Below are 22,762 nucleotides of genomic sequence, written 5' to 3' on the forward strand. Positions count from 1 at the left end.
ATGGAGCTCAGAGTGTGGCTTAGTGGTCAGATCATAAATGACAAATCTGTTTTACCTTCCAGGACCAGCTATGTGGGGGAAGGCGAGCTTGGCTCTAGCTCTGAGCGATCATGCCGATAATCCTTAGATGACAAAAGTAATGAGTCACATTATGATCAACAAAGGAGGATGGAGCCTGTGTGGCTCTGCGGCAGCCTACCATTAAAATAAACAAACAAAAAGGACGTTTGTTTCAACGTTTCACCCCCCCCCAATAAAACCCCTTCCCCGATAGCCTCTGTACGGATGCCCAAAATCCACATCAAGAAGAATGACAACTGGATGATAAAACTGCAGTCTGTACTTGCTATTGTCATACTTCAGTAGCCACAAGCCAGTGCTCCTGTCAGACCAGCTGGGTAGCTGGGGAGGTCTTCCATTCTGCACCATGAGGTACAGTAAATTATCCAGCGCGGTAGAGCAACATCTGTTTCTGTGCTAGTGCCGAACAAACAAGGCAATTTAAAGCATACCAAGGGATAACCAAGCAGCAAATGAACATGACCCTCGTTTTTCCCCCTTCCTACACGTGCGCACACACAAGATGCCGAAACTTTCAATGCTCACAAAAAGGGGTTTTCAGGAAAGTCAACATTTTCTATGCATCGAGAGACCACAGGCACCTCACAGGATTTTTGGATTTTTCCCACTTGAATCTCTCCCCAAACTCCGCTCACTCTTATATACTCTTTCAATTTCACCCTGGATCTTTTTTTAAAAGTTGAAGCCGTTTCAATATACTTATAAATATTCAGTCTTTAAACCTAATTTGCTATACTTAGTTCACATGCCTTCAAGCATTTGTCTTCCAATTTCCACTGAATAAATGCGTACTAATGAGAAATAGAGCAAGCTGCTGAGGCAAAGCTGGGCGACTTGCGCCTGGCCTGCCACCAGCTTGTGATAGGCAGGCAAATTGAGTTAAAATGAAAAGTCTTGTCAGCTGAAATACAACACGGTAGCCAAACAGCAAGCTGTCAATCATCCAGCCAAAACAAGGGACTGCAGGTAATAAAAGGTCATTGTGAATCATTAGTGCATTTGGCTTTTGTAAGCAAGTTAATTTTAATTAAACATGATCTAGATCTGTAACTGTTTAATAATAACAATAATAAACCTTACAGTACATAATGGATAGTTAATTTTATACTAAGCATTCTGCAGGTAAATAGGAGGACCGTATACGTATCAGGAGTGGCATGGAAGAAAAAAAGTTGTCAGGGTGTGCAGATATTCTAGATAGGTATTTTGTTCATCCAGGGTGATGTGACTACATAATGTCTAGAGAAAGAAGTGATTCTGTAGCTGAGAACGGGAAAACCCTAAGTACATTATAGCATACAGATATATCCCCATAACATGTCCGTTCAGTCTTTTGGAAGTGTTTGCACCCTGACATACCGGCTGGTTTTTGCTCTGCTACATCTTGCTGAAAATAAAGTCATTATTGAAGTAGTTCTCTTTTTTTGTTGGAAATGCCTGGAACGCAATAATGCTCCAGGGAAAGAATAATTCACAATAGGAATGTATGCAGCAATTAAAATTTATGCAAATAAAACATGACCCAAGCTAAAGGCACAGTGATGAGGCATAACTGTTTAATCTGTTTTGCTTCCTTAAATCTTGGTGGTAGTTGTAAAAAAAAAAAAAAAAAAAAGACAATTTCTGTGTATCAGTTTCTAAATTAAAGCTCTGCAGCAAGTCATAGTGGCCAATAATACATGTCACTGGGAATGCAAAAGTCATTGTCTGATTTCTTTGCAAAAGAACATGTAGCACCAAAAAAGTTGATTGGAGAGTTATGGAGATCCCTGAGGGAAGAAATGTAAGCTAGCAAATGGGATCTGGTGAAGTAATATTTTCCTGACACTTTTAATTCTGTGATAAAGCTGGCTACAGCGATTCCTAAGAAAGAAGGTTACCAGCATCTGAAATATTTCTCCTGATCTGCTTCAAGAATATATATTATTTGTATTAAAAAGTACCCGTATTTTTCGCTCTATAAGACACACCAGACCACAAGACACACCTAGTTATTGGAGGAGGAAAACAAGAAAAAAATATTCTGAATTTCAGAAGCTAGAAGAGCAAGAGGAATCGCTGCGCAGTGAAAGCAGCAATCCCTCTTGCTGTTCTGGCTTCTGGGATAGCTGCGCAGCCTGCATTCGTTCCATAAGATGCACACACATTTCCCTTTACTTTTTAGGAGGGAAAAAGTGAGTCTTATAGAGCAAAAAATGCAGTAATTCTGTAGTGGCTCTCAAGCAATTTAGAAACACTTGGGAGTAAATAATCAACAGAAAACTGCTTTTTTGTTTTGTTTTTTACTAGCTTTCAACATCACCCATGTGGTGATTTGGTAGTTGACACACAGTGCTCCCCACAGTTCAGTGGTGAGCATGGATTCACCATCTTTTTAGTCATAGACTGTTATGTCTAGAGGGACGGAATGGAGATGAAGGAATCACAGCATGGAAAACCAAAAACAAAGGGCAAAAATGCTGTTTGGATTTTTTATATATACAGACAGGAACATGTATGTAAGGAGGATTGTTCTGATAGAGGAAAAGCTTTGACTGAAGAGTTGTACGGTGTTTCTGTTTTTATAAATGGTTACTTGTACACCACTTAAGAGATGGTCGTAATTAAGTGGTATATGAATTGTGAAAAACAATGACAAATGATAATCTGTACTGTTTTACTGTTTATTTATAAAAAAATATTTGGATACCGCTGTGTCCTTTAAAAAAATATCAAAGTGGTTTACAGCAATTAAAACATAAAACTATAAAATTTAAACCATTAAAAAGTTTGAAACAGACATGTTTTATATGGGATTCTATATGGAATTGCTTTAAGCTGCTTTTAATGGTTTTTACACTTTTCTTGTTTTATGGTTGTAGGTGATTTTTCATTGTATATGTCATTGTTGTGACCTGCCCTGGGAACGTCTGGTAAAGGGGAATTTGTGCATTGAGCGTCTTGCAAAATGATTTAGGCAGCAATACCTGAGGTCTCTACAAGTTCTTCTGCAAACAAAGCAAACCTGACTCTATTTGTATGATCAGGAACCTTGCTCCTGACTGTAGCTATACTGTGGAGCACAGAGGACTATCACTCATTAAGCTAGAGAAGCAAGATTGGTGTTATACAACTGCACTCATCTTAAGACACATACCCTTACACAGCTATTTGCATGTCCCAACAGTTATGTTTTATTTGATACCAAAGGTCTTTGAATATAGAGAGGGTATATTACAAGTCCTGATGAGTAAAAGTATTAGATCACTTGCCCGATGATGTATCACCGCCCAGTCTCATTGCTTCCTCTCACATTTTTCACTCATCTCCTCTTATAAATACAGTGGTACCTCGGGTTAAGAACTTAATTCGTTCTGGAGGTCCGTTCTTAACCTGAAACTGTTCTTAACCTGAAGTACCACTTTAGCTAATGAGGCTTCCCGCTGCTGCCGCGCGATTTCTATTCTCATCCTGAAGCAAAGTTCTTAACCCGAGGTAATATTTCTGGGTTAGCGGAGTCTGTAACCTGAAGCATATGTATCCTGAAGCATCTGTAACCCGAGGTACCACTGTATAGGGTGATTACACTCTGGATTTAGCCTTCATTAGCAGATTTCTTATAATCCTATGAACTTGCTCAAAATAATTTTATGTAAGCCCCCATATAAAGTATATTTTATCTTTAGCTAGTCAAATACTTAAGTAATAGCTGGGATAGCATTCCCCATCTTTACCAGAAGCAAAGTAGAAGCGTTTGTTTATTTATTTCAGGGCCAATACACTGTGGGAAAATCATTCCTTGAGGGCATGTTTTGAACAGCACTTCTCATCAAGTGCATAAAATATTATATTAGAGCCATTAAATCAAATCTTATTTGCATTGTAATAGAAAGCACAAACTATTTATTTATTAGAGTTAGCCTGTTTAGTATATATATTTAACAGGCTTACTCAAATAAATAAACAAACTGATTAACTCCTAAAAATAAAGCAAATGAGCTAATTCATAAAGAAAAGCATAGAATGAGTGAGAAAGATGTAAACTTGTTGCTAAGTTGTCTCAGTCCAGAGGCGGCACTGAGTTGTGGAGTCAGCAAAGTACCCATGACCTTGGTTGATCCCACGGCTACAACACAAAGCATATTCGTACACTACTTACCTGCAATTGGTTCTTTGAACCAATTCAAATACTTGGAATGGGACTGCACTACTTCAGAATGCAAGAGGTCAGCGGCGGAGGAAGCTGCTTGGGCGCCTGGCGCGGCATGTCCAGGAGCAGGCCAAGCTGCCCATAGGGGCAGGATGAGGGCGGGGCGCAACGTGGGGCCTCCGGAGTCTCCTCCCACTCAACTGTCCTACAGCTGGGGGGGAGGCAGCGGGCGGACCGTTTGGGCAGTGCGGAGCCTGTGTGCACCCAAGTGCCCAGGAGAGACGCGTGGCTTGGGCACGCTGCAGGCCCTGCTGTGAGTGCCACCTGATATTTTGTCACCCTCCTCAGTGGTGACAACCAGGGTGGTCCACACCCACCGCACACCCCTTCCTCCGCCCCTGCAAGAGGTGACAGGAATTAGTCATTGAAAAGTGACCTGACAAAAAAACACACCTCCTTACTACTACTACTACTACTACTAATAATAATAATAATTTATTATTTGTACCCCGCCCATCTGGCTGGGCTTCCCCAGCCACTCTGGGTGGCTTCTAACAAAGATTAAAGATGCATTAAAATGTCACACATTAAAAACTTCCCTAAACAGACCTCCTGACCTAGTTTTGTGCATCCTAAACATGGGTTTTCACGTGCAGTGTGTGATTTTATATATATATATATATATATATATATATATATATATATATATATAAAATATTTCCATTGCATCACATTTCATGCTAATTATTTATTGCTTAAAGACAGATGAGGATTGTACATAATCCATTTCTATCTAGAAAAGCTACTAAGCAAAAATCAAAACAAAAACCCTTCCCCTCCAAGTACCATACTTTAAAAAATGGGAGGCTAGTCAAGTTTCCTCACACTCTGCACACACCTAATGTTTGTAAATAGTTATTTTTGTCCTGAAGATATTTCCTTCTCTTTCTGCTAAGCTTGCGGGCTGCCAGTCTGTGGCTCAGTTAGAAAACACACTTTCTTTTATGCCTTAAAAGCTATCATCATAAAATGTAATTATATTTTTGGGCTAAATTGATCGTTCCAAATACTTCTTTTCAATTTGTCTTCCCAGTATAGCACTGATGTCTCTGAAATGCATTACCACTTCAGCAGATGTTTAGAATCAAACTTCATGTGCATAAACTTTTGGTAAATAACTGCAAAGCTTTGATTCAGCCTTTTCCATACCTTGCCTAGTTAATTACCTGGGATTTTTATGTTTACATGCAGCAAGTGTATCTCCAGCTATAAACTACATAATTCATAATTGATGTAAATGGTTGTTATTATGTCAATTAAGCAGCTGTGTTCTCCACCTTCTCACTAAATAGAATGAGTGATAAACGGAGTTTACAGGAAATACCTACTTTTCTTCAGGAGGGATAAAATAAATTACCTAGGTAGACCAGGTTGTCCAATTGTTCTCTGGTGAGGTGGATGCAGTTTCCAGGCTTCCTTTCTTGACCTGTTGACTGCAGCAAATGGTCAATTTCGTCACGCACCACTGCAAGAGCTTCTGGGTGCCGCAGAAGATAATACATGGCCCAGAATATGGCTGGAATAGTGTTTCCTACAGAGGCCCACATGAAGGCAAAATGATGTGCTGGGAGAAAATAAGTGAAAAGGAAGATTAATAGCGTTTATTACACTGATTAGATTTGCAGTGTGCTAATTAAAAGATGTTAGGACACAGACCCAGCCAAGGATCAGTGAATGCTAATGAGGACCAATAGGCTTCTGAAGTCTAATTTTCTGCTTAATGAGAATAGTTTGAAATGTAATTTCAGGGTGGGGGCGAAATAAAGGGAGGAAATGCAGCTGAGTTATAATCTCTCTCATTATCACCATTAAGTATCTTGTTTTACCACCTCAGCCAAAAAGAGAGAGAGAAAGAAAGAGAGAGAATCAATTATCATACAGGGTTGTTTAAGAGTAAAACATTTTATCATTAGCCAATTAGAAAAAACATTAAAAATGTTCAAGGTCGCCATTTTGCCATTTTATTTCAAAGGTCTCTAGTAAATTATCTGATTCTAGACAAGCAATCATTAAAAAGTTTGCTACCTGCTTTGTCGCGATCGCTGAGTACTTCATACATATCAAATAAATCTTTTCTGAATTGGACCACTTCTGAAGCCCCCAACCATCTTGACATGTTTTCAGGTAAAAACACACTGATAAGTTCTTTCCGGATACTCTTGACCGCGCCTAATAATTCAATGGGTACACTGGCAGCTAAATAGGAAAAGCTGGCATCAAACTTATTAAACTTGTCTCCAATTGCTTTCACAATGCTGTAGTCAACTGCACTGGGATCCTTTCCGTGCAGTGTTAAAAAGCTGGCTTCGAATATTAAGGAGAAGCAGAACTTGTTCATGTTCCCCATTTCCCAGTCTGTTGCTTGTGAGCACATCTTCTCAAATAGACCCTGGAGGTTTCCCATCATGCTGTCAGACAGCACGTCCAATGGCCTGCCCAGAAGATACTGATAAGCCTTGTGCACATTCTCATGCATGTCTGGGAGATTATGATTGAGGGTGCTTGGATGGTCAAATGCCTTGGTCGATATCTGATCAGCAAGTTCTTTAAATTGGAGATATTTTTTGTTTTTGGTCACATAAACAAACTGCAGGGGGTTCATTATGAATGTAATATATTTGCCTGAATGAGAGAGAGAGAGAGAGAGAGAGAGAGAGAATGGTTAAACTCAGTGTGACAGTTTAAGGCAACAATTCTTGTTTGAGTATTTGCCTATGTGGCAGTGGTGGAATAATCACTATCTTCCACGTGTGAGAAGTGAGATAATTTGCAAGATATGCGCCACAGATACAGGGCACTCAAATAAAATACAGGAATTAATACAGAGGCTTACATCCAATAATAAATAAAACAGTATATACAAATGGATGCCTAATCAACAAACTAATGCGACAAACTATAAACTGTGGCTGAAAACAAATGCATTTTAAGCATTTAAGTATTCCTCAGCAGTAAAAAAAAAAAAAATCACCATACAATTTGCCGCAGTAAATATTTCCATTTAGCTAATTAGCCTGGATGATATGGTGAGCTAACCACTCATGACAGTGAAATGTCTATGCACAAATAATAGTCATACTAGTATTAAGGAAAGCATTATTATAATGCTTGTACTCAGTCACATGTACTTTTAGAAAATCTTCTAAAGTTCTGTTTTCACATGTCAGCTATAGGCCTCAAAACTTCATTACTTGCATGTTGCGCCTGCTGACAAGCGCCTGCTGACAAGCTATGAATGGTTGTTCCAGGTTCTTTTTATACAATTCTTTATTTTTATTAAACAATATAACCTGTATGGAGAATTCTAACACATCTATGATTTATTGACTAGACATGTCAATCCTAAACCCTATTTACACCAATAAGGTTTATTACCCAGTAAGGTTGGTTTGAGCAAAGATGGGGAACCTGGACTTCCATCAATCCAGACAACATGGCCGTTGGTCAAGGATTATGGGAGTTCTAGTCCAACAACACCTGGAGGGCAGTTCTATGTATTAAGGAGGATGTTCAATGGATTGCATGAGATTAGAGCCTAAATTATAATCAATCAGGCTCAAAATTCTAGGAATCTCATGATCATTGTAGCTGGTTGATGCTAGTTATTGATTCTACTCATACACACACACTTGGAGTCAATTAATACCTTCAGACTGAGAAAGGGGAAATTGCATGCCTGACCATTCATCTTCATAGAAAGATAGACTTATTCTGTGGACACAATAGCTTTCCACATATAGGGAATTAAAAAACAAAAACAAATCACAAATAAAAACAAGCATTCAACAATCTAAGCCCCTGAAGCCTTTATTGTTAAAATGATTTTAAAGTTCAGAGAAAGATGCTCTAAATGCTACTGCTGAATATACAGGTCCTCTGTCTACCTCATCTTTGTGGTGGTGTCCATTAGGTTTGGAATATTTCAAAAAGTGAAAATCAGGACAAAAAAGTTGTTTAGCTTTTTTTATTTATTTACAAAATCTCAAATAAAAAGGTAATTCGCCAAAATATACCCAGAGAGAGTGCTACATGGCATAAATGAGGTTTAGACTGTTCTGCCAGTTAAAAAGGTAAAGGGACCCCTGACCATTAGGTCCAGTCGTGACCGACTCTGGGGTTGCGGCGCTCATCTCGCTTTATTGGTACAGCTTCTGGGTCATGTGGCCAGCATGACTAAGCTGCTTCTGGCGAACCACAGCAGTGCACGGAAATACCATTTACCTTCCCACCGGAGCAGGACCTATTTATCTACTTGCACTTTGATGTGCTTTCGAACTGCTAGGTGGGCAGGAGCAGGGACTGAGCAACGGGAGCTCACCCCGTTGTGGGGATTTGAACCGCCAACCTTCTGATTGGCAAGTCCTAGGGTCTGTGGTTTAACACACAGCGCCACCCATGTCCCTAACTGGTTCTGCCAGTTAGTAAGTGCTAAATTCTTATTTCTAAGTAAATAGCCCTCAGCAAGTACTGTGTGCCTTCAAACAGATAGTTCCCAGCAACACAATTTATTGCCTCCCCCTCCATACCTTGTTTTCTTGCTGATTTTCTCTGAACAGTGTAATTATTTCTATCTTAAAATAATAAAGGTTCTGGTTGGGGTTGGTAGAAGATTTAGCACAGGATATTGGGACACCACTACAGTTTCCAGACATAAGATGAGAGGTGCAAAAAGAGAACCCCTGTATTCTACAATTTATCCCCTTTCCTCCTGAAGTGCAACCCTGGGATCCTGCCCAGTAATTCTGTTGTGTAAAATGACTCAAACTGGTACAAACAACCTTTCAAATACCATCTCAGTGCATCTGAACAATAAAAATAAATAAATACTCTGAACAGTTTGTATTCAGAAAAAAAATGAAGAAGAAACATCTTCAGAGTTTTGCCCAAAACTCTTGAGAGACTTGAGCATTATTTTTTTTCCTGGCTCCAACCCAATCTTTTACAATGAATTCATCCTGGAGTCGCTTTTTATTATAGGCATTAAAGTTGTGATCAAGAGACTGAAAATACTACATTCTGCTCTGGTATTTAACAAGCTGATTTTGAATGCTATTAACCTGAAGATGTCAGCTAGCTTCCCAACTTTGAGCATTCAGGGTAAACAATTTAAGATTTCTTTAAAAATTAATTAATATTAATTTAAACCATCTGTCCACCATCTGCTATTTTCAGATGAAAAAAAAATATGAGCTGCTTTTTTGTGATCTTCACTCCAACATTTTGCAAAACAATTCCCAATTCTTATATATTTAAATATCAACATAATTTCAAGTGAATAATCTTTCCAGGATGGGCAACTATTCTAGTATCACCCCTGTTTTGAATGACTTGCTTGGAATAAGGTCCTATATGATATTAATATGAGCCCCTAAACTGTACTCCCCTAGGAAATATCTGAAACAGGTTCCAAGTAAATTTGTTTAGGACAGAGCTTACAGTATCTTTATAAACACTTGTTCATTGCAAGTACATTCAAAAGCATGCAATACAATCCTGACAAATAAAGTGTCAGGACATCAACACCTCAATTACTCTGCTGCGTTTCTGGTTATCACATGCCAAAAAGTGAACCCCCGATTTTGCAAAGTCACTGCTGAAGTCAACACAGTGACTGAAATGGAAGAAATAAATTGAAAAAATGCAGTTTGCATATAAATTTAATATGGAAAAGTAATTGCATGCTGAATCAAATTTAGTTAATTTACAATAACAAAGCACCCACTAAAAACCATTTCCCAATCATTACTTTAAAGGAAGAATGGGGGAAAAGAGAATACAACGCACAAGCATAGCATCTGGGGACAATCTCTCTGCACAAAGTTCCACAGATCAAATCCTTTATTATAAACCAATTTCATGAAAAGGGTAAGGCTACAGTCCTACATACTCCTGTGTAAATATGTCCAGGATATTGCTGCATGGTCAATTCATTTCAGTTCATTTAAATGCTTTGATCAGAATCATACCCATATGGTTTATAATTGTATTTGTTTTGACACTACCTGCCGCAAAGAAGCAAACTTCACGTTACCCCAGCCCTAAATTTGAAAGCACAAGACATGTTAGGCGCAAGGCCTGCTGGACTGAGCATGTGAATAATAATGCCCACTGAACTCTGTAAGTCCTGCCTGGCTCTCAGGATTGAAGCCAACACATTCTGGACTGGGAAAATCAGCCTGTTTAAAACAGTCCTTTATGTCAACCTGACCATTCTGCTTTGCATTACAGAATTGAGTGGGCATCACAATAATCTCATTATTGCTTTTATTTACACATAAAAACCTGTTGCAGCAGACACTAGATACTGTATTTATTCTACTCCAAATAATTTAATTAAAAATAATTTAATTAAAAATAATTTAACTTTAACAATTTTTAAAGCATTATAATACAGTTATACATGCATTTTCCATAGCTCATGCTGATTCACCTAAAAAGAAGTAACATAAAAATGAGCCCAGGCAATAAAAAGCTCACACAAACATAACTTAGCTGTGCTTATTTCTGTTGGCTGCAAAGACTTTGTTCTACTCCCCAACAGTAAACATACATAGATGAAAATAGATTCTCTTTCTACATTTACTTGAAAATAAGCCCATTCCTTTCAAACTCATCCTGACACTTGGCCAGTCCAGTCTCAGCCACAAATACCTCAGAAGAGCTCTATTTTGTGCTTTAAAATTCCAAAATCCATCACCGCAAGCTCACAAGCCAGAGTATCCATCTGACTGGTTGTGGGAGCAGGTTCCCACATCTGCCAAGGAGTTCAAGGGATCAGAGCACAAGTCTTCCAAAAAGCAGCCTGCTTTCTGTATTAGATCCATTTATACTAGGTCCACAGTGACAGTTTAATGAAGTTCCCCTTACGAGTCTGGCAATGTCTGCTGATGCTAAAATCTCTTCTCCCCAGTGGAATATGAATAGACATGTCTGTATGGGACAGCCACGTAGAAACTCCTTACTGCCTAATAAGCAGAGTCAGCTCTTCTATTTAATTGCATGAAAAGAAGTAAGAAAAGAAAAGAAAAGCCACTTCTAATCCTGGAGAATAAATGGTTCTTAAGGGGTTTTGTGGTGTGTTTTCTTGTTTGTTTGTTTCTGTTTATTGACACTGCTCATTTGCTCCCAAACCTCCGACTTCTGCTACAGTTTCTATTACAAAGACTTCACAACCGCTAGTTTGTATTGTAGCTTTGTAGCAAAAAAGCATAGCGTGCAAGATAGGAAGAATGAAGTCACTGGAGAATCCTGTCATTTTGGAAGTCGTGCAGCAACACTGCATATAGCATATAGCTGTAGCTATATAGATGATAGATAGACACTGGTACCAGAGCCTGCAATAAACCCAGATGCCAACATTGCTGCCACATACACCTGGACAACACCATTACTGGCCCCAACAACACCAAACATACCATTTCAGGGCTATTTAATTGCTCATCTTCTAACATTGTGTATGCCATCAAATGCCAACAGTGCCCTTCAGCTCTCTATATTGGACAAACAGGCAAAACCTTACGCCAAAGGATAAGTGGACATAAAACTCACATCAGGAATCACAAGACAGAGAAACCAGTAGGAGAATACTTCAGTCTCCCAGGACATTCTATACAAGATCTCAAAGTAGCTGTCTTATTACAAAAGAATTTCAGAAATAGACTGGAAAGAGAAGTTGCTGAATTGCAACTTATTACCAACTTATTACCTGGGACGCAGGTGGCGCTGTGGGTTAAAGCCTCAGCGCCTAGGACTTGCCGATCGAAAGGTCGGCGGTTCGAATCCCTGCGGCGGGGTGCGCTCCCGCTGCTCGGTCCCAGCGCCTGCCAACCTAGCAGTTCGAAAGCACCTCCGGGTGCAAGTAGATAAATAGGGACCGCTTACCAGCGGGAAGGTAAACGGCGTTTCCGTGTGCGGCTCTGGCTCGCCAGAGCAGCGATGTCACGCTGGCCACGTGACCCGGAAGTGTCTCCGGACAGCGCTGGCCCCTGGCCTCTTAAGTGAGATGGGCACACAACCCCAGAGTCTGTCAAGACTGGCCCGTACGGGCAGGGGTACCTTTACCTTTACCTTTACCAAACTTAAGGGACGCAGGTGGCACTGTGGGTTAAACCACAGAGCCTAGGACTTGCCGATCAGAAGGTCGGCAGTTAGAATCCCCGTGATGGGGTGAGCTCCCGTTGCTCGGTCCCTGCTCCTGCCAACCTAGCAGTTTGAAAGCATGTCAGAGTGCAAGTAGATAAATAGGTACTGCTCCTGCAGGAAGGTAAACGGCATTTCCGTGTGCTGCTCTGGTTCGCCAGAAGCAGCTTAGTCATGCTGGCCACATGACTCGGAAGCTGTACGCCGGCTCCCTCGGCCAATAAAGCGAGATGAGCACCGCAACCCCAGAGTCGGCCATGACTGGACCTAATGGTCAGGGGTCCCTTTACCTTTACCAAACTTAAAACCATGGAGAGACCTGGTCTGAATAGAGACATTTATACATGATAAAGCTATTTTTAGCCATCTTAACCCTTGCTTTTTCCTGTAAGACCAATTGCAGTCGTTAACAGTTGTCAACAGGTTTACCACACCTATCAGCCAATCACCCATTCCCACCACCCTTCTGAGTAATACCCCTCCCCACCCTCTCACTATATATAAGGGTCTGGTGACTTCTGTTTCAGTGTATCTGAAGAAGTGCACATGCACACGAAAGCTCATACCAATAACAAACTTAGTTGGTCTCTAAGGTGCTACTGGAAGGAATTTTTAAAATTTGTTTCAACTACGGCAGACCAACACGGCTTCCTTTTTTTTAATAATATATTTATTAGGTTTTACAGAAAGAAGAAACACATAACAACCACAGAAATAAAGAAAAACAAAGACAGTCAAAAATACATATAAAACAGATAAGAAAACCAAGATGTAAAAAAAAACAACTTCCATCCATCAAAAAGAAAAAATTTAAAATAAAAACTCCAACCTTTAAATTCATACTTGCAAAACTTTCTTTCTTGACTTCCTCACGCCTCCCTTTTTTGTGTTCCTCTTTACCCAATCAGATACAGCAAATCCTTACCCTCTTTCATAACTCATTTCTAATTATTAAAGTCATTCTATTATGTCTCCAATCTTTCCTCCTTATGTTTAAACGCCTTTAACATATTGTTTACTTTTGACATAATATAACTTTAGTCTTTCACCCTTCTTCAATTTACATTTTTACATAACTTTTAAACCTGTATCACTAATGCCATATTGTTTTTTAATACCAACATCATTTTAACATTCATAAATTTTACAGTGTTTCTGCAAGTAGTCTTTAAACTTCTTCCAGTCCTCTTCCACCGCTTCTTCTCCCAGGTCTCGGATTCTGCCAGTCATTTCTGCCATCTTCATGTAGTCTATTACTTGCATCTGCCATTCTTCCAAGGTGGGCAAATCTTGTGTCTTCCAATGCTTTGCGATAAGTATTATTGCTGCTGTTGTTGCATACATAAAAAACGTTCTATCTTTCTTTAACACCAGTTGGCCGACTATGCCCAGGAGAAAGGCCTCTGGGTTTCTTAAGGAAGGTATATTTAAATACCTTTTTCAGTTCATTATATATCATCTCCCAGAAAGCCTTAATCCTTGGGCACGTCCACCAAAGGTGAAAGAATGTACCCTCAGTTTCTTTACATTTCCAACGTTTATTATCAGGCAAGTGATAAATTTTAGCAAGCTTGACTGGGGTCCTACACGGCTTCCTACCTGTAACTAGATAGACTGATAGATGATAGATAGATAGATGATAGATAGATAGATAGATATAGATGATAGATGTTGTTGTTGTTGTTGTTGTTGTTGTTATTTAGTTGTGTCCGACTCTTCGTGATCCCATGGACCAGAGCACACCAGGAACTCCTGTCTTCCACTGCCTCCTGCTGTTTGGTCAAACCCATGTTAGTAGCTTCGAGAACACTGTACAACCATCTTGTCCTCTGTTGTCCCCTTCTCCTTGTGCCCTCAATCTTTCCCAACAGAGTCTAGATATAATGGAATGTTTGGCATGGGCTACAGCATGATCAAGTAATATTATATACACTGATGGGGGTTTTACTGTTTTAAATGTTTTAGCAACTACTGTTTTAAATAGACTGATCCACAAGCAAATTATGCCAGTGTGCTCAAATTCAAGCTGGCCTATTCCTGAAGCACTTGATAGGACCTGTTCCCTGGCACAAAGCACGCTAAACTTGGAAGTAAAGTCTCCATGGTTGCAGAAAGAGTTACACTTCAAGGGAAGAAGGACAAACACTCAGAGGATGAACTACAAAATGGCATCCTGCTCAAAATGGCATCCCCCCAGCAAACAAGGGCTGGGTGAAGATCTACATCAGGAACAAGCAGGGAATAAATATCTATGTTGGGAGCTGCTGACCCTGTGGATCCTGCCACCTGAGGCACTCACACACACATCCCTCATGACTGGGCCAACCCTGCTTCAGGCAGATACAACAGCAAAGGTGTTTTAAAAATATCAGCGGACAAAGCACACTTTTGTCAAGGCTGTAATGAAAGGTTTGATTTATGCAAAATATGCTATAGGTTCATCACAAATACTGCATCTGAGAAAATGGGCTCCAGTTCATGAATGCTTGTGCCAACATATATTTGTTACTCTTTAAACAAACCACAGGACTCTTCAGGAATGCCAGCTTGGCCCCGTGACTGTGGGTGCCCGGTGCTGTGGGTGTCATGCAGCATGCATGGCCCTGGCACCAAAATTTGTGGGTGCCCGGCCCCTTCAAGGGGAATTTTGTGGGTGCTCGGGCACCTAGGGCCCCAGGGATTTGGCACCTATGGGGATCTTGGTTGCTTTTCTTATGACAGATTAACATGTCTTCCGCTTTGAGGTTCTTTGCAGCATTTCGATAGAGGCAGACATGGCTTTATGACAAACAGAGCAAACTTTTAAGATCTGCAGAGCTGTCATCTACCTGGAGGATCAAGAAGTACAGGTTGAGTCTTTAAGTACCATTGTATAGAAATGACAGGGGTTTTTTGGAGGGGAGATAGGGAAGATGATCACATTTATGTAATAGTGGTCTTATTAGGAAGATTTTGCTGAACTGCTGACAATGATGTACAGTAGCGATTCGTTGGAATGACGTTTGGGGAAAATGATTCTGCTGCACCACCACACAAAACCAATTAGAGAACTATTTTCTGCGACAGGTCAGGAATTTACATTGTTTCTTGTGGAAAGATGTGCTTTTTAATTTCTTTATTAAGATGACATCCATGTCCCTTGGAACTTTTCGGGATGACAATCATTTGCTCATCACACGGGAAAGTACAATCAGTGAAATCATGTTACCAGTCCAGGGCAACGCCAGAAACTCCAAGCATCGTTCCACATTTTCCAAATGAACTACTCCGGGAACCAATAATTAGAACAATATATATTGGCAGTATTTTTTGACAGGACCTTTAGCTACACACCAAGCAGAGAAAGTAATGATAGAGCATACACATCAGTACTGCTGTAGATTATTTGATCGTTCTGTATATGTCAATTTTGCCAATTCAAAAAGACATCACGAGATGCTGTGTATATTGGTATTGGGGGTCAGGATGCACAGTGCTTATTACAGCAGTAGATTTGCTTCTCTTTCTCCTTTATAAGCTGCAGATATTCAGTATTAACAAAAACCAGGAAATGTCACAAAGTAATAAAAACTCTGACGTTCCTGAGAAACAATACTATCTATAACTCAGTCTACTCTGCTTACTATCTCATGGCATCATAATGCAACACTTTAAAAAGTGACTTGGTTTAACAATGAGATATTAAATAATTATGTTTGAAAGTATAACTATACAAAAAAAAGGAGGATGCTGTCACACCTATAGTATGTTTACATCATTTCTTTCTCTCACTTGCCTATATTAAAAAGGAATGGCTACTCTTGGGGATTTGGGGAGGTGGAATTGAGTTTATAAAACAAATTTACTGACCTACATTTTATAATTTGCAATTAAAATTAATTTAAAATAGTTTATTAAAATATGTTCAGAAGTACAAAATGTTTTTGTTTTGTCCGGATGTCAATTCTTACATTAGATACCTTCCTGGAGTGTTTATTTAGCAACCTGATGAAAATCTGACAAGCTGAACTTTGGCTTATATTTTGCAGATTTTGTTGTTGCTTTTGTCCCCAACATTTCCTGCCCCCTTTTCCTCCCCACAATCTCTCCACAGGAGAACAGATGTGGAGCACCCAAGGGACCATAGCTGCCTTCCCCTTCTATCCACAAAGCCTGCTTCCTCTAAATCACTAAATTCCCCACCACCATCATTTTGTGCCCACCAAATCAAAGCACTGGATTAGTAGACTGCTTATTTTATGATGCATGCTGTACACCTGTATACAGAGTTCTGTGTTCCCTGTGTGATAAGCACTTCAGCTGCAACCCTGTGCAATGTTAGGATGCTTAAATTCCATTGTTGTCAGTAAATTTAAGCAGGTTTTTTTTTTTTTTTTTGGATTGCAGCTCTGATCTTTAGAAATAATAAAAAAGCAAAGTCCCAGTTTGCAAAACTAGGTGCACCCTCGCTTAGACAGTAAAACCTGTGTAACTTTGATGCATGATGGTATGTAACTACAGAATTGTGTACAAAGTAAAGATTACAGAGAAAGGAGAGATAGGAGCAGCTCCTGTTACTCTGCATTTATGAAGATGTGTGTTCAGAGCTATGGGTCATTGGAGAAGTAGTTTCGCTGTTCTCATTCTAATGAAACAATGAATTAATGTGTCAGTCACTTTTCTGTGCTACTGTCAACTCCACTGTAAAAAATTAGACAGAAAGACATTTTGCTTTTTTTAAAAAAAAGTCATTGTCTAAATATGACATAGCATTTTCTGCTGTAGATGATGTAATTTATCACTTTAACAGAGAGCAGAATGTAAAGAAAATACAGATAATTCATGTTTGGTAGACCAAGTATACAAAATATATTGTGTATCTATACATTTTATGCATATGTGGTATATACGTGCAAATACCCAACTATACAGTTAGTTTTGCATATCCTAATATGTTCTGCACTAGTGCAGGTATGTCCAAAGGCCGGCCTAATCTGGCCCTCCATTTGGTTTAATCTGGCCCCTGTGGCAGTTCAGTTTATTTCTTGGGTTAAAATCCTAAAAAAAACTCAGCAACTTTGGAGAAAAATCCCAGCAACTTCAATCCTAAGAAAAGGTCAACAACTTTAGTCGGCCCTCACGCATGTTCAAATCTGGCCCTCTTTGAAAAAATTTGGACACCCCTGGCCTAGTGGAAGAAGTACATCTTCACCTGCCTCTTGAAAGAGCACTGAGGAAAGATTCTCCTCATTGAGGAGACTGGCATCTCAACAAGGTGATTACACCCAAGTTTCTCACGTACTTAAGCATATCTTCACACACTCTTAAAGAACTAAATGTGTTTCTCACCAGCAAGGTGGACGGTAAAAACATCTCCGTATTTCTGTTGCAAAGATAACAAAAACTTGGTAGGGTCGTTTCTAAAATTCAGGGCTTCTCCCAGGAAAGGAATCCAGCCATTTATTAAGGGTGCCTCTCCTGGCCTCCTGTAAAATAAATAGATACATAGAAAGCATCGTTAATTCATTTGCCTAAGGAGATTAACATTTCATAATTTTCTGAGTTGGGTGTGGAGGATCTAGTCCAAAGCTCTTTGTGTTTCCAGGTGTGCACAGGAGAAGTCCTATACATGCAAGGAAGAAGCCTGTATGGGGCAGCCCCACAGAGGAATTCCCATGTGATTGTGGGAGTTGCATAGCCATCAAAGCTTCTAAGAGTGTCATAAATCCATGGATTGGGTCGATTAACTTCAGTGTAAAGTAAACATTGGAAGAAGAGAGAGCTTGATTCTCTAGGGGACCAATTCAAGGGGGTTTGTGGGAAATATAACTGCAATTATCCCACAGCTCCTTTTAAAAATCTAAGCAACTTTCCAAGTTAAAGTAAAATATGCAAATAATTTTTTAATTCTTGATAATTTTTTATCTGCATAGACATACAAACCATACATGTTAGTTTTTTAAAATATCTGAACATATAAATTTCAATGGGATTAAAACAAATATCCAACTTGAATACAATTAAAATAGAAACATAATAGCTAAATAACACAATAGCCAACAATCCCGAGTCATTAACGAGTTCACAATGCAAGCAACATTTGTCTCCTGAGTAGCCCTGCTTAACTTCCTGAAACTGATTTTTTACAAAAATGCCAAGTCTTTTATAGAAAGGATTAAAACATATATATAATGCATTAAAAAACCTCTGATACCATAGTCCCATCTGGAAAAGTGACTTACACTACATACAGAGCAACTCAATTTAATCGCAAGATATTTACTAGCTTGAATCTAATAAAAAATCAAGGGATCACAAGCATTACTACTACCACACATGGCACGAAAATTTATGTGGCTGGATTAACCCTATCATAGCCTCTCATAAAATGACAGATTTTTACTTACTATTGCTATTATTTAGTTTAAAAAACCCTGGTGATTGAACCATATAAGTGAAAGATGAAACCCAATATTATTTCTATTTTAAAAACTTTGGTGATCAATTAACTAAACCAAAAATGATTTAATAGATTAATTCTGCATAAATTTGCATATGAGAAACACAATAGTTCTAAGGAAAATGTACTTTGTAGATTTCTTGTTTACACAATCCTCTTTTAAGATGGCATTTCACAATTAGAGTTTCAGTCAGTACTTGTAGTAAAAATAGAATTTAAACCAAAATCTGTTACCCAATTAATTTGGGGCAGCTTTCTGGTTGAGCAAAATGGCTAAATGAATCAATAACTCAAATCAAGCTATTGATTTAAACATTGCTGCCCTAAATATTTTATTAATATATAACTGTCAGTGTACTGGATTTTCACAATGAAACGGAGAACAGCTCTGCCCCAATAAGGTTACAATATATAGTCTTGAGAGATGGGAAAGATGGAACGGGAGAACAGAAGTGGGAGAGACACAGCTATTGAGATAAAAGTGAGCAAATTCTGTTACACAGACCTAGGTCTTATACATTACAGATGAAGACTAAATATTAAGAATAAGGTTTCAAAGGGTTGTGGAGGGAGAACACAAGAACTGGTAAACTAACTGCCAAGTTTGGCTCACCAAACCTTTAGGGAGTACCTCAGAATATTTTTCATTTGGGTGGCTGTGCATTAAAGCTGACTGTTGACTAGCAGATGCAGGAGAAAAACAAGCTGTTTTGTTGTTTTTGACACTCTGAGTTTATAGAGCTAGTATACTAGAAAATCTCTAGCAGTTACTGTCTGTTGATTTGGCACAAATATTGCCCTGGACACAGAAAACTTGCTAATGGTTAATTCTCCGTGAAATGACAAAATCGAGAGAAAAAGCAGAGAATAGATGGAATCATCTCTGCCGCGTTATGGCAGCCCACATCCGACCTACAATTAGTGTCTCACAGCTACTAACCTATTCAGATGGTATACCTGTTATTCCTTTTGGGGGTGCGCCAGTAGCCAACATTCGCTTTCGGACAATACATTGCTCAAGTAACATTGTGACAAATCCATTTAGATTGGCGGTTTGTCATATTCTAATTTAATGCACCTCGTTTCAACCTCCCTGCTCTGTCATCCGGTCAAAAGCTGTATTCTTCACGGGCTTTCCACCGGGTAGAAAAGACACAGCTCAGAAATCCAGGAGGAAATTAACTTAATGCTCCAAGTCTGGAAGATCACATCGGGGAGACATCTTGCCATTGCAAAGGCGTGGGGGTCATCGTTTGCTTCAGACAAGTTTAGCTCAGCAGCGAGAAGCTTAATACTGTAAAACAAGGAGGGCCTGCAACAAAATATGGTAGTGTGTTGGACTCACTTTCAGTGCTCACATCCAGTAAGTCATACCCTCTCCCAGGACACTCCATCCCCCCCCCCCCACTTCCCTTCCCTGTTACTGTATCCCACTACACACAGACACACAGCACTCTGTGGCCATTGTCCAGACTAGGTCCTCATGGGCCTTCTTTTCTTCAATAGTTTCCTCCTCTAAAATCTTTGGGGTTCTCTTGTGCATGCTGATATCCCTCTCTTATTTCTAGTACAGTACCTCAGGTTAAGTACTTAATTCGTTCCGGAGGTCCGTACTTAACCTGAAACTGCTCTTAACCTGAAGCACCACTTTAGCTAATGGGCCCTCCCGCTGCTGCCGCACCACCACCGCATGATTTCTGTTCTCATTCTGAAGCAAAGTTCTTAACCTGAAGCACTATTTCTGGGTTAGCGGAGTCTGTAAGCTGAAGCGTATGTAACCTGAAGTGTATGTAACCTGAGGTACCACTGAAGCTCCATTTTTTGCTACAATCCTGGCAGCACTCACCGACCAAGATTCACTATTAGGTGGAGCAATACTATGACAAGGCTTTGCATATTTCAAGAGGAAAGTACAATACTGGTACCGCTTATGACCCATAATAGACTGATAACAGAAATGCATCTTCATTTCTGTCTTTGCTTAGGAGGATAGAGGTCATTTTGATGACTTATGGCTCCCTGCCAACTGAGCCGATATGGCATGCTACTATATCAATAATATATTAATATATTAGCCTTCAAGTGTGCGCGCTAGAATTAGATGTTTCACTGTACAAAACTTATAAAACACATCTGGATTGAGTTTCTTATGGCCTCCTATTATTCTTATACTTCTTTTAAAGTATAACACAAAATCCATGTATTTAATTTAGAATTTAAGAGCTTGGCTGACAACATCTGCTGGCCTATGTTTTTGTTAACGTTGTGAAGGTGTTGGTTCTATAATGGGAAAATACTCTGAAGAAACAGCCACAACATGTACCAGGTGCAATAATTTATTCCCAGGGAGCATTGAATAGAACATTTCTAAAACAGGCAATGCTAGCCTATGCATATTTACTCTCAAATAAGTGCCACAGTATTTAATGGGGACTTTTCCCTAGTAAATGTGTTTAGAGTTTCAGCCTTGCAATGCAATGCTTGCTTCTACTCAGATGTAAGTCTTACTGTATTGTGTGGGAATTACTCCCAGGTATTAAATTTATAAAAAATTGTATACCACTCTTCAGCCAAATATCTCAGAGCAGTTCACAGCATAAAAATACAAGATAAAAACACAAAATACATAATAAAAACAAGAACAAAAAATTCCAGAACAATACCCCCCCCCCAGCACCTTATAAAGGTTAATAAGCAGGATGAATTGATCTATTTCAGTCGCTGGCCAGAGTGGATCAGCAGGTTAGGTACATACTTGCACCATAAAGCAATCTGGGAAATTCCTCTGCAGAACTATATTTTATTGATCTATTACAGAGTAGGTTTTTTATCACGATGCAAGTATAGAAGTCACTACTCAATACAGTAATCCTCCAGATGCTTCAAACTCCATTGCCCATCAGCCCCAGCCAGCATGGCCAATAGCCAGGGATGATGGCAATTGTAGTCTAGCAAAATCGAAAGGTTACCAGACTGGAGGGGAAGGCTGTAACAGAGATAGAGACAGGGCTTACAATATTTAGTACAATATAAACATGCATGTATTTCCTTCTCAGAATTGATATGCTACATTTATTTATTTACAGAAGTATTTATATACTGTACTGACCTCTCCTAAAACAGCAGGGCAGTGTGCAACAGTATACATAAAATAAAATAAAATATAAAAATCATTAAAATGGCTGGCTCATGAGTCAAAAGGCTGTAAACAGCTGTCTAGGCCTGTTGGCATAGAGAAGTCTTCAAGAAAGTCAAAAGTGAAGATGCTTGGTGATTATTTGCTGGAAAAGTGTTCCATGGCTTGGGACTGGTGACACTAAATGCTGGACATCTGCTTAAGGCCAGCCGGGTCTCTGTAACACAGGAGACAACTGACAGCCCTCTTCCAGATGATCTCAGTGATCAAGCTGGGATAGAAAAGCTCAGGAAGTCTTTAAGGTATCCTGATCCAGATATGTCCGTATCTGCCATATCAGCTGGTAAAAGACACTCCTAATCACACAGCTCACTTGGGCCTCGCTGACGACAACTATGCATCTAGCACATAAGTACCTAGATTCATAGAATTGTAGAGTTGGAAGGGACCCTGAGGGTCATTTAGTCCAACCTGCAAATTTAGAGTGCAACTCCCTCCAATGCAGGTGACTAGCCAATTTTCCAGTTGCTTTGATGCATGTCTAAGATGCTGAAGTATTTATAGCTCAGGGCTGTCCAGGCAAATAGTTTCATTAAAGATTTTAGAGCTTTATGGAAACTATTTATTTGATCTGTGTAGATGAGCCATAGCTTGGCAGGAAAGAATCTATTTGCATGCAGAAGGTCTCAGGTTCAATCTCTGGTATCTCCAAACAGGAAAGACTCTGCTATCTTTCTTACTTACGTTTCATCACAGCGGAAAAGGTGTTTTCCGCTGT

General features: G+C 39.4%; 1 protein-coding gene across 1 annotated transcript in view; it reads right to left on the reverse strand.

Moving 5' to 3' along the window:
• Positions 1-22,762, reverse strand: part of CYP7B1 (cytochrome P450 family 7 subfamily B member 1) — a 109,255-nt gene that overhangs the window by 9,420 nt on the left and 77,073 nt on the right. The window contains exons 2-4 of the mRNA XM_079984628.1: positions 17,738-17,874; positions 6,296-6,892; positions 5,628-5,834 (exon numbers count right to left, since the gene is read on the reverse strand). Coding sequence (XP_079840754.1) covers positions 5,628-5,834; positions 6,296-6,892; positions 17,738-17,874 — 941 coding nt within the window. The remainder of the gene's footprint in view (positions 1-5,627; positions 5,835-6,295; positions 6,893-17,737; positions 17,875-22,762) is intronic.

Source organism: Podarcis cretensis (genome assembly GCF_951804945.1).
Source record: "Podarcis cretensis genome assembly, chromosome: 7".
In the NCBI taxonomy this organism is placed as follows: Eukaryota; Metazoa; Chordata; class Lepidosauria; order Squamata; family Lacertidae; genus Podarcis; species Podarcis cretensis.